We start from the raw sequence: 26,591 nt of genomic DNA, 5'->3' as shown, positions 1-26,591 counted from the left end.
TACCGATGGCCACCAAGTGGGAAGGCTTTAAAACAGGCTTAAAACTCACTGAGGATAAGCCTGTCAGTGGCCCCTAGCCACAGTGGCTGCGTCCAGCTTCGGAAACACCCAGTGCTGGGGTGGGGGTCGCAAGTGGGCAAGACAGCTACTGCGCTCATGCCCTGCTCCCACCTGCGCGGCGACCGCAAGAGCAGCATGCCGCAATGGAAGGCTGACTGAGCTGCAGGGACCTTCCTCACATTCTCATAGACAGCCGAACTGAATTATAGAATCATAGAGTTGGAAGGGACCCCGGGGGTCATCTAGTCTAACCCCTGCAATGCTGGAATCTTTTGCCCGACACAAAACTTGAACCCACGTCTCGTAAGATTAAGCGACTCATCGTGTTCTACCAACTGAGCTATCCCAGCTAGCAAAGCCCGGTATGGTTTCATATTGGATGGGATGTTATTTCCCCGCCGCCGCCCCGAGACATTGGACGGGATGTTGGAGCTAGATTGGACTGGGCTAGATGACCACGGGGATACCTTCGAACGCTGCCATTCTAGCATTCGTAGCCTTGGACACCCGGTGGGCGGAGCCGCCATCCTTGACGTCACTGCGTCTCTCGCATGACACGTAGCGCGTAGGGCCAGCGCGGCGGCGGCGTCTCCGCCTTCCGCTCCAGGCTCCGCCCCATTTCCCCCCTCACCGGAAGTAGCCTCTGCCGCTGAGGAGGGAGGAGATGCTACGTAGTTCCGGCGTGTCGCTGGCGGCTGAGGAGCGAGAGCGGAGCGGTGAGGGGGAGCCGTCGGAGCCGCTTGCCGCCGTCGTTGGTCGAGGCTGCTGCTGCTGCCGCCCAGTCCGGTAACAGGGAGGCGCCGCTGTGCGAAGGGAGGCCGCGGGGGAGCGCGGGGACTGCGGCGCGGGATGGGCGTTGGGCCGGCGGGCGGGCGGGCGGCCTAGACGGAGGGAGGGAGGGAGGGAAGCGAGCAAGTGACACGCAGGCGAGGTGGGGGCGGGGAGGAGTGGTCTGAGGAGGCCGAAGCCGGAGGGAGCAGCTCTTCTCTCTCTCTCTCTCTCTCTCTCCCACGGATAATTTATAATTATATTTTTTATTATATTTATTATATTATATATTATAATTATTATAATATAATGGATGTGTGTTTGTGCCTGTGTCTCTCTCCGTCTGTCCATTGACCTCTCGGGACCGGCTCACCGCTTCTCTCTCTCTCCCTCACTCGGCCTTAGCTAGAGAGCCTTTTCCTTCTCTTACGTGGCTTGCCGGGATTGCCTCCCTCTTCTTTCTTTTCTCTCTCTCTCTCTCTCTCTCTCCTCAACTCTCTCCGTCGTTCTCCTTTAGTTTATTTGTTTTTGGGGTCCCCGAAGTCCCCAAGGCTCAGCTGCTGACAACCCACCTTTCTCATTTCCACCCTTCCCCTCCTCAAAAACAAAAAGGGTAGGTGGGGTATTAATACTAATAATGGTGTTGTAATGCTAAACTGGTGTTGTAAAATCGGGGATGGAAAGCGGGAGTGCCGAAACAGTGGAGTAGTGACCTCTCTCTCCCCCACCCACACAAAAAATGGCAATCTGTGCCCCTCTCTTGAGAATGAGGGTGACACCTGTGCATTTTTTTTGTGGGGGGCGGGAGGGAGAGGCCTGGGTGTTTGGCTTGCCACCCTGGTTATCCTCCAACTAGTTGCTGGCTTGGGTTGTAAGGTTATAGTTGGTTTGAATAGCCGGAACTGCTAGCAGTATATTCCGCCCACCCGCTACTCATCCTTGGTTTTGGCTTCGCCCGAAGGCAGCTTGCTCTCTGTAGGATTGCCAACTTTATCCCTTTGCTCATAGGCACTTTCGTTCCTTAAAGAAATATATGGGAGGCTCCCAATTCGTGGCAAGTGAATTCTCTTCACCTGTTGGGTTTCTGGTTATTATGTAATCTGGTTAGTCACAAGGGGTAGGGGTAAAAGATGGCAACCCAGACTTGGCATTTGGATTTTATGTGAGCTTTGATAAAGGGATGAGTGATGCTGTTCTCTTCTTGGGAGTGTACTGTAACCCAGGGTTTCCCAAACTTGGGTCGCCAGCAGTTTTTGGACTACGACTCCCATCATCCCTAGCTGGCAGGACCAGTGGTCAGGGATGATGGGAATTGGTAGTCCAAAAACTGCTGGAGACACAGGTATAGGAACCCCTGGTGAAACCTTTGTAAATTTATGTTAAAAATACTCCCCCCCCCCAGGTAACTGAATAGTTTGACAGCTAACTTTTAAAATAACCAAAATGTTTTGAGCCATAAGCCTTTCTGGAATTCATGCCCTCTATCCTAGAAGTCATGGAAGTTCATTTAGTTTATTAGTAGTAACGGCAAATGCACTCTGTAATGCTGACAATAGTTTTGTTGTCAGAATCACAGACGTTGGAAGGGAACCCAAGGGTCATCTAGGCCAGTCCCCTGCAATGCAGGAATGTTAACTGGTTCAGACTTCAGAACCTTTTTTTGGCATCAGTCTGTTTATGGGGCTGAGCACTGACTGATTAAGCTTGGAATTCATGGAATCCTATTTGTGTAGCTGTGTTGAAATAAGGAAGGATTATTATCTGGTAATGGTAGACTTTAGACAGAAAAGTTGGTGGGTAACTTGTTCAGTGTTCAAATTTATGAGGAAAATGTCCCCACCCTAACCCCTCCCAATTTTAGCCAAATTGTACGCCCTGTAGCCTTTGCTTTGCATTCCACTCCCTCTTGTAATTCAAGCAGCAGTTTTGTTGTAACATTTGGATTCCATGCTTTTGAATTTATAAATACATTAGAAATTTAAAAGTTATCCATTTGGAATTAGATGAACCGAAGATGTCTGAGCACCAATTAAACGGCCTTAATATTGGTATCCATGGGTACTCTTTGTAAGAACATTTGTGAGCATAGTGAGTGTTATTGTGTGTTTCATGGGGCATGTTTCACCTGCTATGAAACATACTAAAGCAAGGAACAACTTTTCCCACCCTCAGTTAAGATGTATGTGTATCCATGCATTCTTCCATTGTATCCTGAGAGAAATGGATGCCAGTAGCTTATGTACCTTGCTTACTTGAGTGTTCCCTAAACAGACACTGCAGAAGGAGAACCTTTATTTGTGTTCACCATATGCAGTGACAAGGCAGGGGATCCACAGCTATATAGTAGTTGGGGCACTTGTTAGCCCTTTACAAAGACCCCTAAAGACTTGTTTTGGTGCATAAACCTGAAATGAAAGGCTCCCAACCAAGAGAAATCAGTTTAATTTCTCTTCTTTTTTTTGTGTGTGATTTGTGGGGCTGTCACTCAAAGTCTTGCATAAGAAGTAATATATATTTGCAAGCTTCGGGAAGACACCTCGTAACATTTCTACTAAGAATAGAACTTGACTTCATATGGGGTTAGAGTAACCTGCTATGCATATCAAATATGCTGGTACAGAGAGTCAGTTGAAAACATAGGAGCCATTGTGCAAACTGTTTAGCTTATATTCCCTGCTTGAGGGAGGAAGTGTTGATTTGTTCCTGCTATCTTCATAGCTACCACTCGGTTTTGTTTTTCTGCTGGTCCTTCTTAAATGGCAACTTTCTAGTTCATAGGAAATCATGATAGCTGAAATGTTCTGGTATATAGCCAAAATTGACAAACAATTGCTTTTATTTTTCTCCTAGGCAATTGATCTCCCACAATGTCATTCATATTTGAATGGCTCTACAATGGCTTCAGCAGTGTTCTGCAGTTTCTAGGTAAGGCTTCAAATGTTCACCTATGAACAGTTCTCTTCGGCTTAGTGTTAACATCTGAACTGCTGGTTTTCACACAATCTGCTACTAGGAACTGAGAGGTGGTGGCACATTATGCCATTTTCACCCCTCTGGCTTTTCTAATTCTGAATGTGTCATTTTACTCATTTGCCCTAGAGACCTTGCTAATTTTTTATTTCTTAAAACTGGCTACCTACAGTGGGTCTCAAATTTCAGCAGCACCCTGTGCAGTGCCAAAATTCTACAGACTCCCCTAACCCGCCTCTACTGCTTTGCAGTCCCATCTCTACTTGATTGGCTGCAGCTCTTCAGATTTTAAGAAAGGATACTGTCCTATCCCCACCAGGAGATGCCAAGGATTGAATCTGAGATCTTCCATATTTAAAGCACATGTTGTACTGAGCTATGATCCTTCTCCCCTTTTCCCTCTTGGCTAACTTCACCAAATGTATTGGAGTCTATATGGAAGTAATTGTACAATTACAAGGAAAGGGTGGAGACACCATAGCTTACAATTCTAGGAGACTAAAGGGCACAAAAACCTGGGTAAGAGGGGCAAGCGGCAACACTCAATGAAAACAGAAGACTTCTACTTTGTATAGTACCTAAGAGGAAGTAGTCTGTCTTAATTTCAGTTCTGTACAAGTTAGAAAGCTCAGCCCTTCCACAAATGCTCCCTTCTTCCACTAGTAGCACTGGCAATTTTCTGTAGAAAAGCATCTGTTAATGTGCCCAAGGTAGCATGGATATTCAAGATACAGTTTTCAAGATCCATTTATTCTAATTATACAGCTTACTTTGATCCAGTGATCTTATTCCATTTTTTAACATGCTGCTTTTTACACGCTGCTTTTCTGTTCTGCAGGATTATACAAGAAGTCCGGAAAGTTAGTTTTCTTGGGTTTGGATAATGCAGGCAAAACCACTCTTCTGCACATGCTTAAGGACGACAGGTTGGGTCAACATGTGCCTACCCTGCATCCAAGTAAGCTTTACATAGCTTTGGGTGGTGTTATCTATTAAGGTCGTTTTTTTAAAAAAAATGCTACTGTATGTTACTAGACTACTTAGGGCAGGCATGGCCAAACTTGACCCTCCAGCTGTTTTGGGACTACAATTCCCATCATCCCTGACCACTGGTCCTGTTAGCTAGGGATGGTGGTAGTTGTAGTCCCAAAACAGCTGGAGGGCCAAGTTTGGCCATGCCTGACTTAGAGCCTAGCATGTATGTTTTTAAAAAGTTGTATAATAGCAGTTCTCATTACCTTGAAAAGTAAGGCTTATAAGCCTTTTGTAACGATTAATAATTTTATAAAAAACTAGTAAGAGATTATAGGGAACTGTGTCATTAAATGCACATTATACCTGGTAAATTTTTATAAGCTAGAATTAAAAATAATTCCATGTCATTTGAAGAATTTGAAAGTTTAAGAAGTAATTTTAGACTTAGGTGGTGCTTTAAGGCTAGGGTCTTAGCCCTTCAGCCATTGCTAGAGTCCAGCTCCTCAGCCACAAACAGCCAATGGCCTGTGATGATGGGAACTGCTGCTGTTGTCATTGGACTGCATCTGGATGGCAGCAGGTTAGCCACCCATGCTTTTAAAGTCTGGTTTGTCCTGAATGGCTTCTCTTAGATGCAGGGATTTTTATATGTGAGAGAAACAGTACAACCAACCAGTACTGGAGTTCATAAAATATTTTCCTTCTTTGCTGCAGCATCAGAAGAACTGACAATTGCAGGAATGACTTTCACAACTTTTGATCTCGGTGGCCATGAACAAGGTAAAAGCAACATTTCCCGTCTTTTGATTTGCGATTGATAAGTGTTTCTGTCTTGGTGTTGGTTATTTTGATGTAGCAAATTATTAACTGGGAGTTTTAATTAGCTGGTCATGATGATGCCATCATGGTTCTCAACCTTTTTGGTATGGTGACCGCCCCCCGCCAAAGTCCAAATTTACTTGGCATGGCAACCCATCAATTTATGTTGTTTTTTCCTTGCTGTCGGTTTATTGTTACATGAATTTTGGATCACAAGCTCGAGTTTGTGTACCTCTTGTTGCCATGCTTTTCTCCTCGAATCGTACTTTTCCCTCTTGGCTCCACACTTGCATGATTTTGAATGATATGACAACCCCTGTTCTCAGGGGGGGGGGGCACTTGAAACGAAGAGTGCCCTTTCACCACTCCCACACATCCAAAATAAACCTTTGGGTCTTTACTCCACACTTCCCTTTGTGGGGGAGGAGTTTGAAACAACACATTTTTATACAAGCCAAGCCTGTGCATTTTTTTAAAAATACAATTTTTGTTTGTTCTGGGGATATCGTAAAACTTGAAGTTATAGCAACATCCACCATGAAAAGAAGCTCGCAGCTAAGTCAGTCCAAAAGTCCATCTAGTCCAGCATCCTGTGCTAACCAGATGCTAACCAGATGCCTCAGGATGCTTGCAAACGGGACCTGAGTGCACTGTCCCCACTTGTGATTCCTAGCAGCTAGTATCCACAGGGGTACTGCCTCCAGCAGAGGAGGTGGAACATAGTTATTGTGGCTAATAACCATTCTAATCCTCCTTACGGAAACAGCTCTCTTGCAGAAACAACCACATGGAGATAAAATGTGGCTCGGCTTTTAAAGCAGAACCAGTTGGCCTCAAGAAATGGCCCTGAAAATGTGGAAGGACTGAAATTTTGAAGCTAGTTCACATAATGTATACTTTTTAAATTACTGAGCATAGGTGTGAAGTGAGCACTTGCCTTGTAATTAAAGGAGTTAAGGCACCCCAAGGGTCATCTAGTCCATCCCCTGCACTGCAGGGAAAAAGATAAGCACATGCAGTAGCTACTAGTGACGTTGTTGACTTTGATTATAATGGCAAGCTGGAATTTGAAAATGTGTCGAGAAACACTTGTGACCAAAATTCTGCCCTTCTTGGGTATTGCAGCTGGTGGCTGTGTTATCTTTACAAAAATGTTTTTCTTTCCCTTTTAGCTCGGCGTGTTTGGAAGAATTATCTACCAGCGATTAATGGGATTGTCTTTTTAGTGGACTGCGCAGATCATGCCCGTCTTTTGGAGTCCAAAGTGGAGCTTAATGTATGTAGCTTCCCCCCAGTTTTACACAACCAGTTGGAGCCTGTATAGAATCTCTCTTCCTTTCTGTCACCTGAAGAATTGGATCTTAAGACTGTGTGAAAGAGAAGAGGTGTCATAATGAGAAAAATCTAATAAATATAAAGTGGAGAATGAAAACAAGGCAGTAGTAGTTAAAGCATCTAAGTTCTAGAAACAGTTTTAGGCCTGAACATACTTTTCAATAAGCTTCTGTAGGACTTCACTGTAAGTCAAGTGCAACTACCGTGATGCCTCACTTTGTACAGTAGTGCAAAGATTTTATATATGATAATAGACAAGAAACTGTTTGGGATTTATCGAGAATCATTGCTGCAGATACATTATGACGCACATGTAATTCTCTTTTTCCTATTAGGCACTAATGACTGATGAAACAATATCAAATGTGCCAATTCTTATCTTGGGTAACAAAATTGACAGACCAGAAGCTATCAGTGAGGAAAAGCTGCGAGAGATTTTTGGGCTTTACGGGCAGACCACAGGAAAGGTAAGAAGTCAAAGCTGCTCATAAAAATAAGAAAATTGATATACCGTATTGCAAGATTGATATCCTCTTAAAAGCTCTCTCAGTAGAGTGGTATTTCAAGATCCAAGTCTTGAAATCTGAAGTTCTAATGGCTTTTAAAGTACTGGAAAAGGACAGATAACAGGCTTTCAGTACATCTGTGTGTGATGCAAATATTAGTAGTTTTACTAGCCTACTAAAGAGGTTAGTAGGCTGTGTTTCTGTGCTAGCCCAGGAAGAGGAGAAACTTCTTTAAAGACTAGTGGGGAAAATTGCCTTCTACGAAACAGGCTGACTGCCTTTCTTCCTCAGCCAGTGCAGAAACAAAGAACTCTAGCAGAAGAAGAAAACAAGAGATCCCTCTCTCTCCACCAGCCCACTTGCTCACCATGTAATTCCTGGTCACCAATGGCTACCAGGCAATTTGTTAAGTAAAAGGCTAGTTTTAGTCAAATCTATAATAAAAGTACAATTGGTCAAGGAGAACTGCAAGAGCTCGCTTTCGTAGAATAGCTTTATTTGGTATATTTGCTCCTTTTTGGAATTCTTTCTCTTATGTGCAGTTAGAAATGACCAATCTTGTATAGTATATGAACCCCTGGCTTCCCCCAAAAGAGATGAACAACAAAATCGCCTGACATTTAAAAAAACTAATAGATTTATTGTGTCATAAGCTTTCCTGGTCTACTTCATCAGATGCATGAAATGTTACCTTCAGTTGGAGGATACATATATACGTGGGTGTAGAGAGAGAATTGTAAAAAGTGGGCAAGGACAAATCTAGTGTGACAAATCTAGTAAAGCATAAATATATACAAGATCATTCACAACAGCAATCGTTACTAATAACATAGGAAGCCTTATGTGTTAATGAATGCCTACTAAAGGGCATGCATTATCTAGATTTAAAGCCTAAACTAATCAAATCAAGCTTCTCCGATTTAACCATTTCCTGCTTGAGTCTCCATTTGAAGTTCCTTTATTGGAGAATAGCAACTTTCAGGTCAATAGTAATGCCTTAGGAGATTGAATTTTACATACAGTGATTTCTTAATATTACCATCTTTGTTGTCCAGTTGGTTTCCATTTATTTTTACATAGACTGTACGTAAAAAACACAAAAACATTGCTGGCTGATAGATATACTCAGATTTTAAAATGTGTTGCATATGTTCATGCTTGCCTGACCTCTATGGGTATACTGCAAATTTTATTTTGTTTCTTGCATTTATGTACTGCATACTATGTTTCAGTCAAGGTAGAATTTACACAATTCAAAAATACAATTTAATATACTTGTGAAATTTACAATTTAAAATGTTTACAATTAAAAATAGCTCAGCTGTTTGCAAAAGGGGTTTCAGACAGCCCTACACTGAGCTTTGGCTGCACCAGACTGCATGCCAAACTGGGGAGGAATTTACCTTACTCACGAGCTGATGAGGGTGAGTTAAATCCTGCTGATTTGGCTGTACACATCAGTTCCCAACAGGGGAACACAGCCAACATAGAATCAAATGTTGCCCATCAGGTGATCACACCCACCCGCCCTGTTGGAGTGTTGTCGGTTGATTGGCAGGTGGATGTGTTTTTAAAAAATGGCATTGCAGGCCAAATTTAAACCCCAGTGCACCATGGCCTGCAGCTCGGAAGTTCCCTACCCCTAATTTTTAAGAAAGTTTTGTGTGTGTTTGAATCCATGCGTAACTCTTTTACTGTTTTAAGAATTCCGCAACTGAGTCTCTGTGAATGAATTCTTGTTTGACTCTAGGGGAATGTGCCACAGAAGGACTTGAACACACGTCCCATGGAAGTGTTCATGTGCAGTGTACTGAAGAGGCAAGGCTACGGTGAAGGTTTTCGTTGGCTATCGCAGTATATTGACTGATACTTGGAGAGAAATCTACTCCTGGACTGATCCTGTTCACAGCTTCCTTATGGACTTTTCTATTAGAACATGGAAGGCTCTCCAACCGCATACTGGCAATGACCGAGAGACTCCTGTCTTCACTTACCCAATATCACAGTGGTGACACAATTCTTTTCCCTTTGTCTGGGAGATAACATTCTACACACTGGTGCAGGTTGTTGTCACTTCCAGTTGCCATTGTTTCCCATGGAAACCATGGCTTTCAGTTACAATGGGGCTGGTGAGTTGGAACGCAAAACTGCACACAGCGCTCTGAATGGCTGGAAAAGAGAACCTGTCTCACCACTGTGGCCAATTGACTTTGGAAAAAGCAATTCTATTTTTTAAAGAAAGTGTTTAATGTAAACGGTGTCCCTTTAGATTTCTTAAGTTAGCATTCATCTTGTTTGGGCCAGAATTCGATAGGATTTTTATTAATCTATTTAAATGTTATTTAGATAGAGAGATCCCAAATTACTGAACCAGCTATCATGATATTAATAATCCTTAGTGAACAGAAAGATGGGCTCAGTTGCCCTGTAAGATGGTTGTGCTGTCACACTGTTTGATCATGAAGATGGTGCTATTGGGACTGACTTGTGCAATGATTTGTTTTCTTTAATTTACAGGGGTTTTAGTTGGGGAGGGAAATGGAGCGCACATGCAGACACACTTGTTCTAGCTTTCCATGTCATTATGCATAGGAGTCTGAAATGCGGTTAATCACCTTAGCCCACCTCTCAAAATTACCACCACTTCCTTTGTCGGCAGTCTTCTTATCCCCCTTCTCTGCAGCAGCAGTGGAACAGTTGTCTCAGGCTTGTGATATGGTTTGTTCTACATTGCAGGCAACTGCTGGGGAAAAAATGCAGTAGAAATCATGAGTTTATTTTGTTGGGTTATTGTAGCATTAAATTTTTCCACCAAATGCATATCATAATGCTGTTAATGTAAACTAACCCTGTTTCTTTTATATTCAACAGAGCTTGTGTTTGAAATTTCATTACTTGCCTAGACATCTTCATTTTCCATTTTAAAGAAACCACAAGTAGACATCCGTCTCCTTTAAAGGAGTATGATGGGGCTTTAGCTGAAATTATTTTAGTACTCGCTGGCAGTGTATTTCACTGATAGATGCAAGAGATTGGTGGCTCAGAGTCTGAAAACTCTTGGGGTGACTTGTGTGCTAAATTTTGTTACAGAAGATGAAATGCAAAATGGCAAAACACCAGAAGAACTCTTGTTTTTGTGCCATAGGCACTTTTTCTGCTGAAAGGTGCACTCTCTTGCTAGGACTTTAGGTAAACTTGATTGTTAGTTCCTGTGATCTAGCACCTTTTGTCTCTGCATCAAAATCTTTGAAAGGGAAATAAGTCCTTAACATAGCCATTAATAGTTTGAAATTCCAGTTTCTTGTGCTGGTGGTGTGAATAATTTTTTTTTTAAAAAAAAAAAAACTTCTGAGTTTTGCCACATTCACTCAGCGCTCGGGCATGTCAAAATGTGTTGCTATTTACCCAAACACTTAATGGATTCCACTGAAGCATGTAATGCAGCTGTAAAGACAGGAAAATTTACACTTTCTCTGCCAGCAAGAGGAACAGAATGTATTGCTAACATGGTACACTTAAATTGCACCGGTTGATGCATCTGACTTGTAAAGCTTAATACAGTTGGGGTACTCCCAGAGTAGTTTAAGGTGAACCATCATTAGAAAGAAGCGTGTGACAGTAAACTATTCCTGAAAAGCATAACTAGAAGTCTGATCAGGATCAATAAGGCTCTCTTTCCACTTATAGAATACTTGTAATTCTTGACCTATTTGCAGTGTCTTCACCAAAAATGGCTGCATATAGCATCGTCATTGATTTCTCTTTTAATCTTGTCTCTGTGAAGCCTTTTGATTTTACAGAAGCTTTTCAATCTGTAAATATCTCCCCAGGCCACCGTGCCTATGACTGTGTGGCCAAGGAGGTGTATAGAACCACATCAAACTACAGTGGTCATGCAAACACACTTGACTTTAACCGATCAATTACTACATTATTTGAATCTCCAGTATTGACCACCTAGAGTTCTCCTGTTGGATGTTACATTCAAGGAATGCTAATGGAATTGTTCTTGAAACAATATGCGACCTGGTAACCCCTTACCAGAAGTGACATACTCCAGTTCCATGCTTAAAGGGAAGACCCCAATGAACAGAGCTATAGAATTTGTGCCCATTAGAGGCATAGTTTTCTATGAAGGTGGTGTCTCAACCACTGGAGAAAGTACTTGTGAATAGCTCTGACCTTTTCCCCCCTCCGCCTTGCCATGTATTGTCATTAGACAAGTCTTAACTCCTTGCAATGTATGGATATAAAGTTTAATATATACTTTAGAAACTGGATTACAGATTGGAAGGTGAGAGAACATGTCATTCTGTTAGCAAAATGTTTTAACTTCCCATTTCTGGAAACGTGAAACATGTTTGCAGAGAAGGTTTGTCTGTATCCAAAGCATTTTAATAAAGTTTTTTTTAATAAAAAAACAACAAGAACAACCCATCACACTTAGTGGACTGAGTCTGGCCATAATCCTAATACGTTAGAAGTTCATATGCTCACAAAATAAACTAGTGATAAAAGGTGTACAGTTCCTGATCTATAATGGCATTTTAGATAAATGGTTTTAATAAAAAAAAAATGTGACTTGAAGGTAGTAGAAAGTATGTCACATAGTAGTGTTAGCCACCAAATATGTTTAGTTACGTAACTGAAGGAGTTAATAATATATTTTCTGGCATGTGAAGCTCTGTTTAAGTTAGCTGGTTGGTTCAGAAGAAAACCTATAAAGGAAAAGGAAGCCCTTTCTGCATGTGGAGTTGCTTAAAAAGAACGAGATTGAAAATTCATTAACAGGTTAAAGCCCGATTCAGAAGTTAACACAAAAGTAGAGCCTGAACAAGCGTATAACTGGTACAGTTTCTGTTTGTATATTTCAGCTAGTTGCTATTACTTAAGTGGCCATTTGAATAAAAATGAAAATTAAAGTAGATTCTATTTAAGATATGCAAAAAAAGTATTCTTTCTTGCAGCTTTTGCTCTTAGATATACATCCTTTCATAACTGGGTGGAAGGTGAAAAAAGTGCTTAGTAGCTGCAGCCGAGGAGGTGGGAGGAAGATCAGGAGTTGATTATGCCAGTTGTTTTGTGTACTGGGTGTGGGTTGCACAAGAGAGGGGAGGGTGCCTGGAAATGGCAGGGAAGGTGAAAAGAGAGCTTGGTAGTTGCATGGGGGGGGGAGCAAGTAGGAGCACAGGCCCTAGTAAAGAAGCAAGGAAAAGAGTTTATCACCTGTCTAAATAGGCCATTGTCTTCATCGCATACATGTTATTTGAGTAAGATCCTTGCTACCATCTCATTCTGTGCATTTCTTTAAAAGTTTTGCATTTTCTCCCAGGCCATATTGGGGGAAGGCCAGCACAAGAATCTCCCTGCCCCAACCTTAACTAACCTGATGGGTAAAGAGACTGCGGTAACGTTTTGCAACCTCAAGCAGCTCCTTATATTCTGTTGTGGCAGATATGGCACACAGATTACCCAACCTGCTCTGCTGCTTGAAAGCATGCATATCTTAGAGCAAGAGGAAATGCAAGAAAGGACATGTTTATGCGAATCTTGAATAGAATCTACTGCTCTAATTTCCTAGTAGTAGTGTGACATCTTGCATTTTTTTAAGATTAGGAAATCGTTTGTTTTTTTCAGCCAATGCTAGGCAGTGCAGGGGATAAGGAAAGTTGTGCACGTGCTTGGTGCAAACCAGTGTTGCCTAGCAACAGCCTGGCTGGGCTGTAATTTTGCAGCTGGACCCGCTGCCAGCATGGGTGAGTAATGGAGTCGGAGAAGTCAGGAGGCAGAGAGGTCTCCCTTCTCTGCAAAAAAAAGGGGTTCAGCAGAGGCATTGAAAGGAATTGCGTATAGAGAGATAAAATAATTTTTAATAAGACAATTAGCAACTGAACTAAATAATGGCAGGGAGATGTGACAGTTTCAAGGCAGGGGATAAAAATACAAGTATGAAAGGAGATGGGGAGGAGAATTTATGGGAGGTGAGTAAAAACAGTTTGACAGGCATGCAGGGAGGAAACATAAAACACAGTCTTTTCGACTTAAAGCCTCTAAAGCAAGTTCTTCCTAAAATGGGGAGTGGATTCAGAGTACCTCCGCAGCTAATGTCTATATTTCATAGACTCATAGAAGTGGAAGGGACCACAAAGCTCATCTAGTCCCAATCCCCTGCAATGCAGGAATTTTTAACCCAAAGTGGGGCTTGAACCCACAACCCCGAGATTAAGAGCCTCGTGCTCTACGACTGAGCTATCTCCCCCTCTCTCAAGACACTGCATGAGCCTCTGAACTAAAATAAACATGAACACCTGAAATGAGAAGCCACCTGCTCCATCTGCCTGCATTGTTTTCAGAACCCAATGATGGCCATAGACTGCGGGCGCAATTTCTGCTGGGACCGCATTGCCCAGTGCTGCGAAAGACCTAGTGCAAATGTGTTTGCCTGCCTGCATTGCAGAATGCGCTTTCCCTGGCAGAACTTCCAGCCCATCAGGCACCTGTGTAATATCAAATAGTTGGCCATGCAGTGCGGCATGAGGCAAGCAAAGGAGAACAAAAGCTGTGCAAGAGAAACCAGGAACCCCTGAAGCTCTGCGAAAAACGATCAAACATCCATCTGTGTGGTTTGCAACAGGTCCAGGGTTCATAAAGATCACAGCATGATTCCTATAGAGAAAGCTGCTCCAGTTCACCAGGAGAAAATACATCACTGTTTGCAAACTCTGGAAGAAGAGAGACACAAGATTTTGTCATTTAAATTAGATGTAGGGAAGCCAAGTTAGGATCTTTTGGCGAAAACCGAAGCTGAGAAGCAAAAGCTTGTGTTGGAATTGGAGAAGCTCCACCAGTTTCTTGAGAAAGAAAAACAACTGTTAACCCAGCTGGATTGGGAAGGAGAAAGAAGAGCCATGTGGCTTAATTTTCTGAGATTTCCCCTAGGTAAAGGTAAAGGGACCCCTGACCATTAGGTCCAGTCATGGCCGACTCTGGGATTGCGGCGCTCATCTCGCTTTACTGGCCGAGGGAGCCGGCGTACAGCTTCCGGGTCATGTGGCCAGCATGACTAAGCCGCTTCTGGCGAACCAGAGCAGCACACAGAAACAGCGTTTACTTTCCCGCTGGAGTGGTACCTATTTATCTACTTGCACTTTGACGTGCTTTTGAACTGCTAGGTTGGCAGGAGTTGGGACCTGGCAATGGCAGCTCACCCCGTCATGGGGATTCAAACCACCAACCTTCTGATCGGCAAGTCCTAGGCTCTGTGGTTTAACCCACAGCACCACCTGCATCCCTTTTGAGATTTCCCCTATCAGCACCCTAATCAATGAGCTGGAGCCGAAGTGTCAGGAGTTTCTAGCTGGGCTGCTGCAGGATATTGGAAATAACAGGTGCATTAGGGGCAAATTTCAGTTTCCGGCTCCACCCAGTTCTTCAGAGCCAAGTGCAGTGCATCAGGAATTCTCCAAAGAGAGAGTGCATCGCTGCAAGGTGAAATAAGGAAGTTGAGAGAGACTTTGACTGAACAAAAGTGGATAAATGAGAATGTGATGCTGGACCCCGCAACAGCTCGCACTCAATTTATTGTGTTTGACAGTCAGAAAGCTGTTGCACGGGGAGCTGTCCTACAGCACTGGTAGATTCAACCCCACCCACTGTGTTCTTGGCTCTCAAGGATCAACATCAGGGAAGTATCAGTCGACAGTGGATGTGAGCAAGGGAACTTCCTGGGCTGCAGATGTGGCCAGAGAATTTGTGAAGAGGAAAGGACTGCTGAATATTGTCCCGGGCAATGTATCAGTACTAGGGCTGGGCAATACCTGCTTTTTAACATCAAAATAAACATTGCGATATTTCAATAATGTCTGAAGCTATGTAGAGGCAAAAATGGTGATGGCAACTGCTACTACTTATGGGTCTGACTCTGAAACTGATAAATTTCTACTTACCCTTTAACATATTGTTACAACTGTTGTGCTGCTTTAAACATTATCAGTAAAAAGGTAAACGTACCCCTGAGCCAGTCGTGTCCGACTCTAGGGTTGTGTGCCCATCTCACTTAAGAGGCCAGGGGCCAGCGCTGTCCAGAGACACTTCCGGGTCACGTGGCCAGCGTGACAAAGCTGCATCTGGCGAGCCAGCGCAGCTCATGGAAACGCCGTTTACCTTCCTGCCAGTAAGCGGTCCCTATTTATCTACTTGCACCCGGGGGTGCTTTCGAACTGCTAGGTTGGCAGGCGCAACGGGAGCGCACCCCACCGCGGGGATTCGAATCGGCAAGTCCTAGGCACTGAGGCTTTTACCCACAGCGCCACCCACATCCCTATAGCCCGTTTTCTGTAAAATTAAAGGGGTAGAAAGAATCTAAATCTGATGGCTGGATAGCTCAGTTGGTTAGAGCGTGGTGCTAATGCTAAGGTTGCTGGTTCGAACCCCATACATATGGGGCAGCTGCATCTTCCTGCATTGCAGGCGGTTGGACTAGACCAGGGGTCTGCAACCTTTAAGACAAAAAGAGCCACTTGGACCCGTTTCCGAAGAAAAAACAACAACTGGGAGCCGCAAAACCATTGCGACATTTAAAACAAATATATCTCCGGAGCCACGATCTGACAGCGGGCAGGAAGGTGACGTCGGGACGGCGCGTGACTAACGCACGCACCGCCCCCATGCGATGTCACAGCCAGTACAGCGCCCGCCACAGTGAGGAGTGTCGGGGCGCACAATGCGCCTCCTCCCCTCACTAGTATCCGCCCCGGAGCCACAGCAAAGATGTAAAAGAGCCACATGCGGCTCCGGAGCCGCGGGTTGCAGACCCCTGGACTAGACGATCCTCAGGGCCCCTTCCAACTCTACAATTCTATGAAAAGACAAACGTTTACTCAAGGATAGCATGGTTAACTAAACCATTAAAAATTTCTGGAGAATATTTAGAAAAAAATATTAAATAAACCCGCGGATGATTATAAATTTAATTTATTTCCAACAAATTTAAGAGTAGTTTAAGTCTACTTGCACCACCTGTGGGATGATGGCAGAATCGCAGAGTTGGAAGGGAGGGACCTCTGAGGGTCTTCTAGTCCAGCCTTCTGCAAGGCAGAAACCTCACTGATGCAGCCCTGATAGGCTGCCATCCAGCCTCTCCCATAAGAGAGGAAAGGCAGCCAGTTAAATCTCCCGCCCCCTTGACTTAACCCATTTGTGACACAAGGAACAAGAAGGCTTTAAGGGCATGGCAAATATATGTGCTTTTTTTTTTACTCCTGAGTAAAAAATTCCTGCGTTGCAGGGGGTTGGACTAGATGACCCCCGGGGTCCCACCCAACTCCACAATCCTACGAAATCACGGCTTTGTGCCGCGGCGAGCTTCGCTTTACTTGGGAGGCTCTCTCCTTAGCCCCGCCCCCGCCCTTGAGCAGGGAAACCAACCAACCAACCAGCTCCCGATCCTGCCAGGAAATCTTCCTGCTGAGCCGCAAGCAGCCAATCGCGGAGGACGTCCGCAGCACGAGCCGCTGCAGCCAACTGCAGCTCGTTTGCCCGAGCAGAGCGGCCAATAGGAGCGGGATCTTTGCCCCACCTGACCTTGCTCGCTCGGCTCCGTTCTGATTCCGGCTGCGGCCGCTGACTCGCGCGCTTTCGAAACCTTAGGACTTTGCCCCCTCGAGCTGCGCCGGGCAGAGCCCTGTTTACGCAGGGCGCACAGGAGACGGGGATCTCCGTGAGTTTTGCACCTGCTCTTTCCAGCTAAGCGAACAGATCCCAGGGGTGTGTGGGGATCATCCCGGGGCAGTCCCCACGTGCCTCCTTCGCCCGAGTTCTCTTGCACAACTTCGAAGCTTCGCCCTCCCTCTGCAAGACTCTGGTCCCCCTCCTAAGCTGCTCTTACTTCTTGCACCATGCCGAGTGGATTTCTCTCCCGGTGCTGCTAAGGAAACGCGTTCTTCCTCCCCGCAATGGCCGAGGCTCTGCGGTTGATAGCAGAGAAAGCTGGCTGTGTCGTCCGTGTTTCTCACGCGCGCGGATCTGTGCCCCAAGGACCCTGGAGTGGCAGCGGCGTCCTTCTGACGCCAGACCCGGCCATTGTCCTCTGCCATGGCTCCGTCTTCTCTCCTTTCCTCCTGCAGGCCGAGCACCAAAACTGGGCCCAGAGCCGATTTCTGCTCCCCGATAGCTTCCCCCCGGACATCCAGATCCAAGTACTTAGGCCAGCAGAATGCAGTCTTAAAGCTCCCAATAGGAGCTGGCTAGGTGGAGATCTGGCGGGGAACACCCCAGCCTTGAAATTCAACCCACTTTCAAATTGGCACGAGACACCCAGCGGCCTCCGCTGCCACAAGGCCGAACTCATCATGATGCTCCCCTGTGTGCCATTCCAGGATGCTTTCTCCAAACTCTTCAACTCCACTGAACAGTGGCGTTTTGGCACAGAGATGGAGGTTGAAGAGGAATCCAGCGCCCCGGAAGACGAGGCGCGTTCCCTGCCCTGGTTTGCCCTGCTGAGGATCTTGGATGGCGATTCCCATGGTGTGGGCGGGGTGAGCTGCGTGGCGGCCGAAACGCTGAGGAAGGGAGACCCGGTCTTTGCCTGTGGCTCCCCGTTTGGCTCCTTTTGCCCGGACATCTTCATGAACACCCTCAGCAAAGGGATCGTGAGCAACACATCCGGAGAAAGCAACGCCCTAATCCTGACCGACGCTCGCTGTTTGCCCGGCACCGAAGGGGGCGGCGTCTATGCGCTATCAGAAACTGGCCTTCACTTGGTCGGGATAATCGTAGCTCCGCTTTGCTGGAAATCCAGTGAATGGGTTGGTCTAACTCTGGTTTGTGCCGTCAACAGTATTCTACATTGCATCCAGAGCGCCCTTTCTGGGCCTCACCGGGCTCTGAAAACGTGGCTGAACCCCTTGGAACTTGTGGCCAAGTCTCACGGAAAGATGGTGGCCAGAGACGGACCACATCAGCAAATGCTGGCTGCTGTGGTTCTGGTGGAACGGGGCCTCACCTGGGGATCTGGCGTGATCGTGAACTCAAGACTGGTGTTGACCTGTCGACACGTGGCCAACGGCACAACAAGTGTCTGCGTTAGGTTGCAGCCCAGCCACGGAAAGTATGTTTGGATTCTCGCCTGTATTGAGAGATGCTGAGGTCCAGTTCTGTTTGCTTTGCTGCATCTTCAAGTCTCTGCAAGATTTGACACTTGAGCATTCAAACCTGCGGTGCTCAGTCAACAGGGTAGACCTGGGTTTCTTAATGGGCTGGAGCCACAGGGGTGAGCAGTCTGGGTATATGCCAGATGTTGATCTTGTAGAGAAGCAAATCACATAGCACCTAGAATCCCCATTCAGTGCACTATATTAGAAATTGAGAAACCATCATCTGTGAATTGGAAAGAGATAATAAACTTGAGTGTCAATACAGTGGACACTTCCTTTAAAAAGGAATTCTCTTTGCTTCATATTTTTACAGAGCCACGCGGGGCACTTTTTGTGTGCCCATAACGCCAATGCTTTCATACGTGGCTAAGTCATATTTCCAGCAGTGTGCATCTTCCAAGTACAGTGGTACCTCGGGTTAAGAACTTAATATGTTCTGGATGTCTGCTCTTAAGCTGAAACTGTTCTTAACCTGAAACACCACTTTAGCTAATGGGGCCTCCTGCTGCTGTGCTGTCGCTGCACGATTTCTGTTCTCATCCTGAAGCAAAGTTCTTAACCGAAGGTAATATTTCTGGGTTAGCGGAGTCTGTAACCTGAAGCGTCTGTAACCCGAGGTACCACTGTATATGCACTCTGGGGAGTCAGGATTGTCCATGTTGAGGGAAATGTATGTTTGCCACTAGGTAAGTTGACTATTTCTGAATGTGCAGATAAACCCACATGTGGATAACTCAGTGAGACTTGTCTCTAACACACTTCACAGGGCATCATGAAAAACATAGTGGCGTGGCTCTCATTTATGCTGACAGTGCTTGTTTAAGAGACCTTCCCAAAGGATTTCATCATCTTAAAAGTTAGGCCAGTTGAGCAATGCCAAAAATCCTGGCTTATTGCAAGAATCTGTATCTGCTGTCTCCCTAACGCTTCCTTCTGTTTGCTCCTAGGAGTTCTGCAGCTAAAGGGAAAGTGGTGTTTGCTACCAAGGACTCTTCTCCCTATGATGTGGCACTGGTAGAATTAGAAGATGACCTTCCCACTTCCACAGAGCCCGCCCTGGCGTCAGAGTTTTACAAAGGTGAGATCCGGACACTCCGCCCATCTCCTTTGGGTCACTGCCCATTGGGTCTTGTGGTTTTATTGTGGGGAATAAACCAAAGACCATATAACATTCTGCCTACTAAATCATTTTGATATGGGCTGTTCTATTGAAAGTGGTATTTTAAAAAAATCTTGCTAGACTCCTTCCCCTGAGTAACCTCTGTTGAGCAAGTACAAAATCTAAGCTTTGAAACCATTTTGGGGTGTGAATATGTCCCCGTTGTGCCTCCCCCCTCCCACACAGGGACAGCTGGGATAGCTCAGTCAGTAGAGCATGAGACTCTTAATGTCAGGGTTGTGGGTTCAAGCCCTACAGTGGGCAAAATATTCCTACATTTTAGCGGGTGAAGATTACGTGGCCCTTGTGGTCCCTTCCATCTCTACAATTCTATGATTCTGTAATTCTGTGAATAGTTGAATTAGATGGTGGATTCAGTTCAAGTACCAAAATCAATCAATCAATCAATCAATCAATCTTTATTATGGTCCAGAGACCCAACAAATCGTTACAAAGCAATGCACAATTCAGACAGTCTACCTCCAGGTTAAACAAGCATTTTGTTCAGACTTAAAGATAGGGATCATTGGTTCTTGCATGCTATAGTAGTCCCAATCTTTAAGAGAGGCCACCCAAATGTACCCTCCAATTATAGGCCAATTAACCTGCTTTCAATAATTGGGAAGCTCTATGCCCGTTTCCTCAGTAGCAAACTGACAACTTTTCTAAATGAACATAATATACTATCTGAAGCCCAGGCAGCCTGGGCGAGAACCATTCAACATCAGACCACTGTCTAATGTTGCCCTTCCTAGCCAAGAAGTATACCAGGCCTCTACAGGGTAAACTCTTCGTGGCCTTCATGGATCGGAAATCAGCGTTCGATTCCATCCCCAGATCCCAGCTATGGTCCGAATTAAATCTGACCAAAATCAATACAATATGTTGCCTGTGGCAAGCAGGGCCGTTGATTTCTGTACTTCATTCATTTTTTATTAAATGTTATTCAATTAATTATTAAATTAAACTCTGATTTGCAATATAATGCTCCTGTTTTGGGAAGTCTAGGAAGTCACTGGAAATAGATTGGAAAGAGATTTAGTCTAATGTTGCACCATGGATCACGGCCTCCAAGGAAGATGGGGATGAAGTGTCGATGGCAAGTCTTTTGCTGGCTTCCGTTGTGGCTTGCTTCTGAGCTCTCCTGGAGTTATTTGTTGAGGGTTCTTGTAGGATTTTGTCTTGTTTCTCCCCACTGGGAACTGTGCATCTCAGAACTGCTTCTCACGTTGCAAAGAAACAGGAACTTCCGTTAGGTGGTAAGGGCGATTTGTGGGTCTTCTTCCTTGGAGAGACTTGGGAGCTTTGCCATCTCTCTGTGATACACAAACTGGACTTTTCATGCAGTTTTTCATTGCTTTGGTTTGTTCTCTTCATGCAGGAGAAGATGTGAGTATCGTTGGTTTCGGCGTCTTTGGCCAGGCCTGCGGCCCATCAGTAACATCTGGGATCCTGTCAGCAGTCATCACTGTGGGAGATGAGCCTGTGATGCTTCAGGCAACCTGTGCAGTTCATGGTGGCTCCAGCGGGGGAGCCCTCTTCTCCACACACAGTGGGAAACTCCTAGGTACAGCCTCTTTCTCCTTGTTCCTTGCTCTCCCATGACCTCACTATGTAGGTGTAGGGATTGGTGCAAGTATGGAATCCTGTAATCTCATACTTGCTGCTGTGAAGAAAGCAAGTTCCTAGTCCTTAGTGTGCAATGAGCTGGGTTAAGCGTGGAAGCAGTACTTGGTGAAATCTTGTTCAAGGCTGCTAGCATTTAAACAACATTGGTCTTCAACACTGTCTCTGTTTATGTGGGATGGATTTCTCCTAGTGCAGAGCCTTCCTCTCTTCCCACTTACAGCCCTCACCCACCCTCAAAATCTTCTCTGGAGTGTGGGAGGACTAGTAGATTTTGGGGGGAACATCATGGTGGCTGCAAGGCGAGGAGGGTGGAGCGAAATCCCACCACCCAATTTTAGAGAATTTCCCATGCAGCCCCATACAATGCATCTCCTCACTGTTGAGGGGGCGCCTTCTAACCCTCTGCAGAGGGTTTTAGGAAGGGGGAGAGAAAGATGGCTGTTGTGAGCTCACACAACCCTTTTTACATGCCCAGCAGGTTAAAAGCAGCAGTTCAATAGGCCGAATGCCCGCAAAAAGGAAATGTCTTTGGGTAGTGGAGACCAGGGAATTGGACTGGGCCAAGTGGGTCTCTCGTGGTAGAGACTTTCCAGAGTCTAGGACAGGGGTCTGCAACCCGCGGCTCCAGAGCCGCATGTGGCTCTTTTACATCTTTGCTGCGGCTCCGGGGCAGATACTAGCGAGGGGAGGAGGTGCATTGTGTGCCCCTACACTCCTCACTGTGGCGGGCGCTGTACTGGCTGTGACGTCGCATGGGGGCGGTGCGTGCGTTCGTCACGCACCATCCCGACGTCACCTTCCCACCCGCTGTCAGATCGTGGCTCCGGAGATATATTTGTTTTAAATGTCGCAATGGTTTTGCGGCTCCCAGTTGTTGTTTTTTCTTCGGAAACGGGTCCAAGTGGCTCTTTTTGTCTTAAAGGTTGCAGACCCCTGGTCTAGGACCAGCTACAGAAAAGGCCACATAAATCAAATGCAAGGAGGAGCTGGGTTCTTTACCCCAATGATGCATGCCTGGGTATGGCGTGATTCATAATCCTCATTTGTCTTTGCCAAGCCAAAGTACATTACACAACTTTCTCACGCACATGCACTGAGCCTTTGATAATTGGTTGTGTGTAGCAACGCTCTTGATAGGTTTTTATTCTTGCCAACCGTATCTGATCACGGAGGCAGGTTTGTTGTGGGTTGATTTTATCTCTCGATTTCAACCATGTGCAGTCGAGAGGTTGCAGCTCTGCAGGATGAAGCTCTTTTATTCCTCTGAATTATGAAATCCCCTTTTTAAATAACAGACTCTAGTTGCACAAGATTTCCTCAAGGTCCTCTCCACCCGCTTCCTTGCTCAAATACTTGTTTAAGTAGCCACTTCTTTGCAATTTGATTTTGGGTTCTCCAGATGTTTGGGAATACCTAATATTTTTTCCCCAACGGCAGGTATCGTTGCCAGCAACACAAGGGATAACAGCATAGGAGTGACGTACCCTCACCTGAACTTCAGCATTCCCATCACCGTTCTGCAGCCGGCCCTCTTGGAATACCTTCATAGCAGAAGCCTGTGCGGCTTCCGGGAACTAGACAGGGTGAGCCACAAGATCCAGGTTGTGTGGAGACTCCAAAGAGAGCCTGTGGAGGGACCGCTCAGCAAGCTCTGAAGAACTTCAGAAGAGAGAAGAAAAGCATTGTTTATCCATGCCCTGGTTGAGCTATAGCTAGCTATACCTCTCAGACGAGGCCGCAAAAAGTGCTTGTGGGCCACACATTGCCTTGTCATGCCGGTGAGGGGAGAAAGGCCTAAATTTGACACACATACACCCCCCTCCGGCCCTCGTGTTGCCTTCCCAAAGCTGGCTAAACAAGGCGTCAGAGTCCTAGAGCCCTTCCATCTCCTTCCCAAAGCTTGGAAAGCGATAACTAGGCTTTGGGAAGGAGGAAGGAGAACTCTAGGTACCTGTCAGAGACCTCAGGCCTCCTTCACATAGCCCAGTGCCTCCTGACCTGGCTTTGGGAAGGCAGTGTGAGACCCAAAGGGGGCGGCAAAAGGCATCGAGGGCCACATGCGGCCCTTAGGCCTATATTATTGGGCCAATGAACCATGCTTATGGGTGGGCTTGAAATCAGCTTTCCTTGGCTGATTTCAGTAGGGCTGAACCTTTTGCCCTCGTTTCCCATCATGCACCTCGCTGTGTTCTTCGCTTCTCCAAATCTCACTCGAGCATCAAAACGCCCCCTGTTTCCCTTGAGCTCTCTCCTGCAAACCCCTGTGTGCTGTTTCCACCTGTCTTCTGTCAGTTCTTTTTCTAAACCCTCCTTTTCTGTAGACTTCGCTCGGCAGTTGTCCTCTGTGCCCCCCTGGGAGGAGGAACCTCTGGCTCTCCTGAGGTTGTTAAGACTCCAGCTCCCATCAGCCGCAGTCAGCATGTCAAGGATCCAGTGATCAAGGATGATGGGAGTTAGCCTGACAACATCTGGTGGTGGTGGGGTTTCCTCTCCCTGTCTTGCCACTTCTCACAAAAAACCCTACGTTCTCTTACACACGTACAGAATCACAGATTTTGAACACATCTGCATTTGCTTATATGTATCCCCTGATACCTTCCTCTGTTGCCTTTATGCATGGATGAAATTTCTACTGTAAGCTCCTGGAGGCTGCTTAGATTTTGATTATATAAATAAACGATAACATAACTACAGTCCTAGCATTCTATACGAAGCTGTTGTTGTTGTTTAGTCATTTAGTCGTGTCCGACTCTTCGTGACCCCATGGACCAGAGCACGCCAGGCACTCCTGTCTTCCACTGCCTCCCACAGTTTGGTCAAACTCATGCTGGTAGCTTCGAGAACACTGTCCAACCACCTCGTCCTCTGTCGTTCCCTTCTCCTTGTGCCCTCCATCTTTCCCAACATCAGGGTCTTTTCCAGGGAGTCTTCTCTTCTCATGAGGTGGCCAAAGTATTGGAGTCTCAGCTTCAGGATCTGTCCTTCTAGTGAGCACTCAGGACTGATTTCCTTAAGAATGGATAGGTTTGATCTTCTTGCAGTCCATTGGACTCTCAAGAGTCTCCTCCAGCACCATAATTCAAAAATACGAAGCTATATGACATCTTTTATTAGTTGGTTGTAGTGTCCCTGCTTGCCACCAAGTGGTGCCACTGTTCCAAACACCTATGTAGATAGACTGTGTTCTAGCCGGGTCTGGTGTTTTGTTTTTTTCCCCATTTCAGTTTGCTGAAATTGCTTTTTAAGTTTTCAGTCAATAACCTTTTATGCAGAAGTTGTTTGCCGCTGTCTCTTGTGTGCGAAACAAAATGAGCTTATTTCAGCGGCTCCCTCTTGCCCGTTCTCTCTGGATCGTTCATTCGTCGCAGAATTGAGTATTTAGGAGGAACATAGGTAATGGTTCTTTTTTCTCAACAAGCCCAGTGCTTAGCCACAGAGAAGAGCTGCGCTTTTAGAGGCCCTGACTGTGCCCAGGGAGATCAGTTCTCTTTCCATGATGGCAATGTTCTCCCTTCTCTGACGGGGCCCGTGTTGCTTCTGAATGCCAGCGGCTGGGAATTGGGGGTGGAGAGAATGTCTGCTTGCCCTCAGGTGCTTTTTTAAGGCTCCCCATAAGCATCTGCTTGGGCCCCGTGAGAACTGTGTGCTCAACTAGAGACCTGATCCATCAGAGCTGCTCTTATTTTCCACTTGTGCTTTCCTGGACAAAGTAAACAAAAAACAAACTCTTCAAGCCCTGCTTGTATTCTCAGCACGAGATTGCAAGTGCTGCGATAATCGAACAGTAGCTCACCCCGCCCCCCCATGTAGTGCTCAAGGGGACTCATGGGTGCTCATGTCCGCTTCTTAAAAATAGACGGTAAAGGGAAACGCTGCTCTCCACTTCTCGGCAAAAGATGGACTCAAACCATTCTTCTCTTTTTCCTTTCCTCTTCCTTGGGGATGAAATGGACCAGGCCAGCAGGGCAGTCTTAGTTCATTTCATTCCTCTGTCGACTCAGAGGAGGCCAGGAAAAAGATTGCAATTTATGGAAGCAGGCATCCTGTGCTATGTTATGTTCATTCAGTTTCCAGTGCTGAAACTGAACAAACAGTTGTTTGGAGGGGCGAGGAAGTTGTGCTGCATAATTATTTTTCTGAACACAGCTTGCGCAGTATACATCTTGCTGTTGAATGTGTTCAAGCCACGCTATGAATTTCTAATAGATATGGTGTAGAGCAGGGGAATGAACTTTTACTGCTGGCTTCAGAGCCTCTCCCCTGCTCACCTGTAGGAAAAGTTCACAGCCAGCGCAGTGAACCCCACTTTGCATCTGACAGGCTGAGATCCCCTGAATTTCTGGCTTGGAGGGGCTTTGACAAATAAGTGGTATAGCTTCATAGACTCCATTGATCTGGGGAGCTCATATGAGCAAAGTCCTAGGGATAGGAGATGGCATGTGTCATACCCATTTATCTCCCAGTCTCCTTGAGACAAATGTCCACACAAGGAGCTCCACCGCTGTTGAAGAAAATGAAGACTTCTCAAATGGTCTCGCCAGCAAGTATAGCTCCTTCTCCCTCGAGCCATAAATATCTCTTGCTGCAGCCAATTCTTCCAGACACAGAGCAGAAGAAAAATACTGTGTGTTCTTAAAAGGATGAGAGTTTTTTACCACTTGAAGTTGTGAAGGGAGGGGAAGAGGCCAGCATTGAAATCTGTGTGGCTCCTGCTAGGAAGAAGAAGAAGAGTTTGGATTTGATATCCCGCTTTATCACTACCCTTAGGAGTCTCAAAGTGGCTAACAATCTCCTTTCCCCTCCTCCCCCACAACAAACACTCCGTGAGGTGAGTGGGGCTGAGAGACTTCAGAGAAGTGTGACTGGCCCAAGGTCACCCAGCAGCTGAATGTGGAGGAGTTGGTGGTCCTCACCGCCTCTTGAGGGAGAAAATTCTGTAGGCTAAACACTCTGCTCCTGTTCTGTAAAATTGTAAATAGGACTGTGATAGTATAGGCAGCAAGGAAGGCAATTAAGAATCACTTGGTGGACCCTAGCAATGTTGTCGTTCAACGGAGTGGGCCTGATCTAGATTCATAAACAGAGGCAGAGTTAGATCATAGAACCGTAGGGTTGGAAAGGACCCTGAGGATCGTCTAAGTCCTACCCCCTGCAATATGCAGCTGTCCCATGCGGGGATCGAACCTGCAATCTTGGCGCGATCAGCACCATCTCTAA

At 45.7% G+C, this 26,591-nt stretch overlaps 2 protein-coding genes and 1 pseudogene across 4 annotated transcripts; all 3 read left to right on the top strand.

The window, feature by feature from the left end:
- Positions 1-697: 697 nt before the first annotated feature.
- SAR1A (secretion associated Ras related GTPase 1A) lies at positions 698-10,324 on the top strand. Of its 2 annotated transcripts, none has more exons than XM_082222236.1 (7): positions 698-846; positions 3,679-3,753; positions 4,637-4,756; positions 5,488-5,553; positions 6,765-6,868; positions 7,263-7,394; positions 9,184-10,324. In XM_082222236.1, the coding sequence occupies exons 2-7, from the start codon at positions 3,696-3,698 to the stop codon at positions 9,298-9,300; spliced, it is 597 nt and encodes a 198-aa protein (XP_082078362.1). In that variant the 5' UTR covers positions 698-846; positions 3,679-3,695; the 3' UTR covers positions 9,301-10,324. The 2 variants fall into 2 exon arrangements, with proteins under 2 accessions (XP_082078362.1, XP_082078363.1); XM_082222237.1 differs by lacking the exon at positions 698-846 and adding an exon at positions 1,299-1,441.
- Positions 10,325-13,185: 2,861 nt separating this feature from the next.
- Positions 13,186-17,039, top strand: LOC309532977 (zinc finger protein RFP-like; annotated as a pseudogene). Its single transcript has 4 exons — positions 13,186-13,189; positions 13,755-14,371; positions 14,688-15,230; positions 16,887-17,039. The product of its transcript is annotated as a zinc finger protein RFP-like (transcript).
- On the top strand, positions 17,027-23,084 carry TYSND1 (trypsin like peroxisomal matrix peptidase 1). The gene is made up of 4 exons (XM_082222085.1): positions 17,027-18,540; positions 19,534-19,664; positions 21,127-21,312; positions 22,812-23,084. Exons 1-4 carry the CDS (start codon positions 17,387-17,389, stop codon positions 23,027-23,029), a joined length of 1,689 nt encoding a protein of 562 aa, XP_082078211.1. The 5' UTR covers positions 17,027-17,386; the 3' UTR covers positions 23,030-23,084.
- Positions 23,085-26,591: the final 3,507 nt, after the last annotated feature.

The sequence above is a fragment of the Podarcis vaucheri genome (genome assembly GCF_965113315.1).
Source record: "Podarcis vaucheri genome assembly, chromosome: 5".
In the NCBI taxonomy this organism is placed as follows: domain Eukaryota; kingdom Metazoa; phylum Chordata; class Lepidosauria; order Squamata; family Lacertidae; genus Podarcis; species Podarcis vaucheri.
This window is presented reverse-complemented; position numbering and strand designations above follow the sequence as displayed.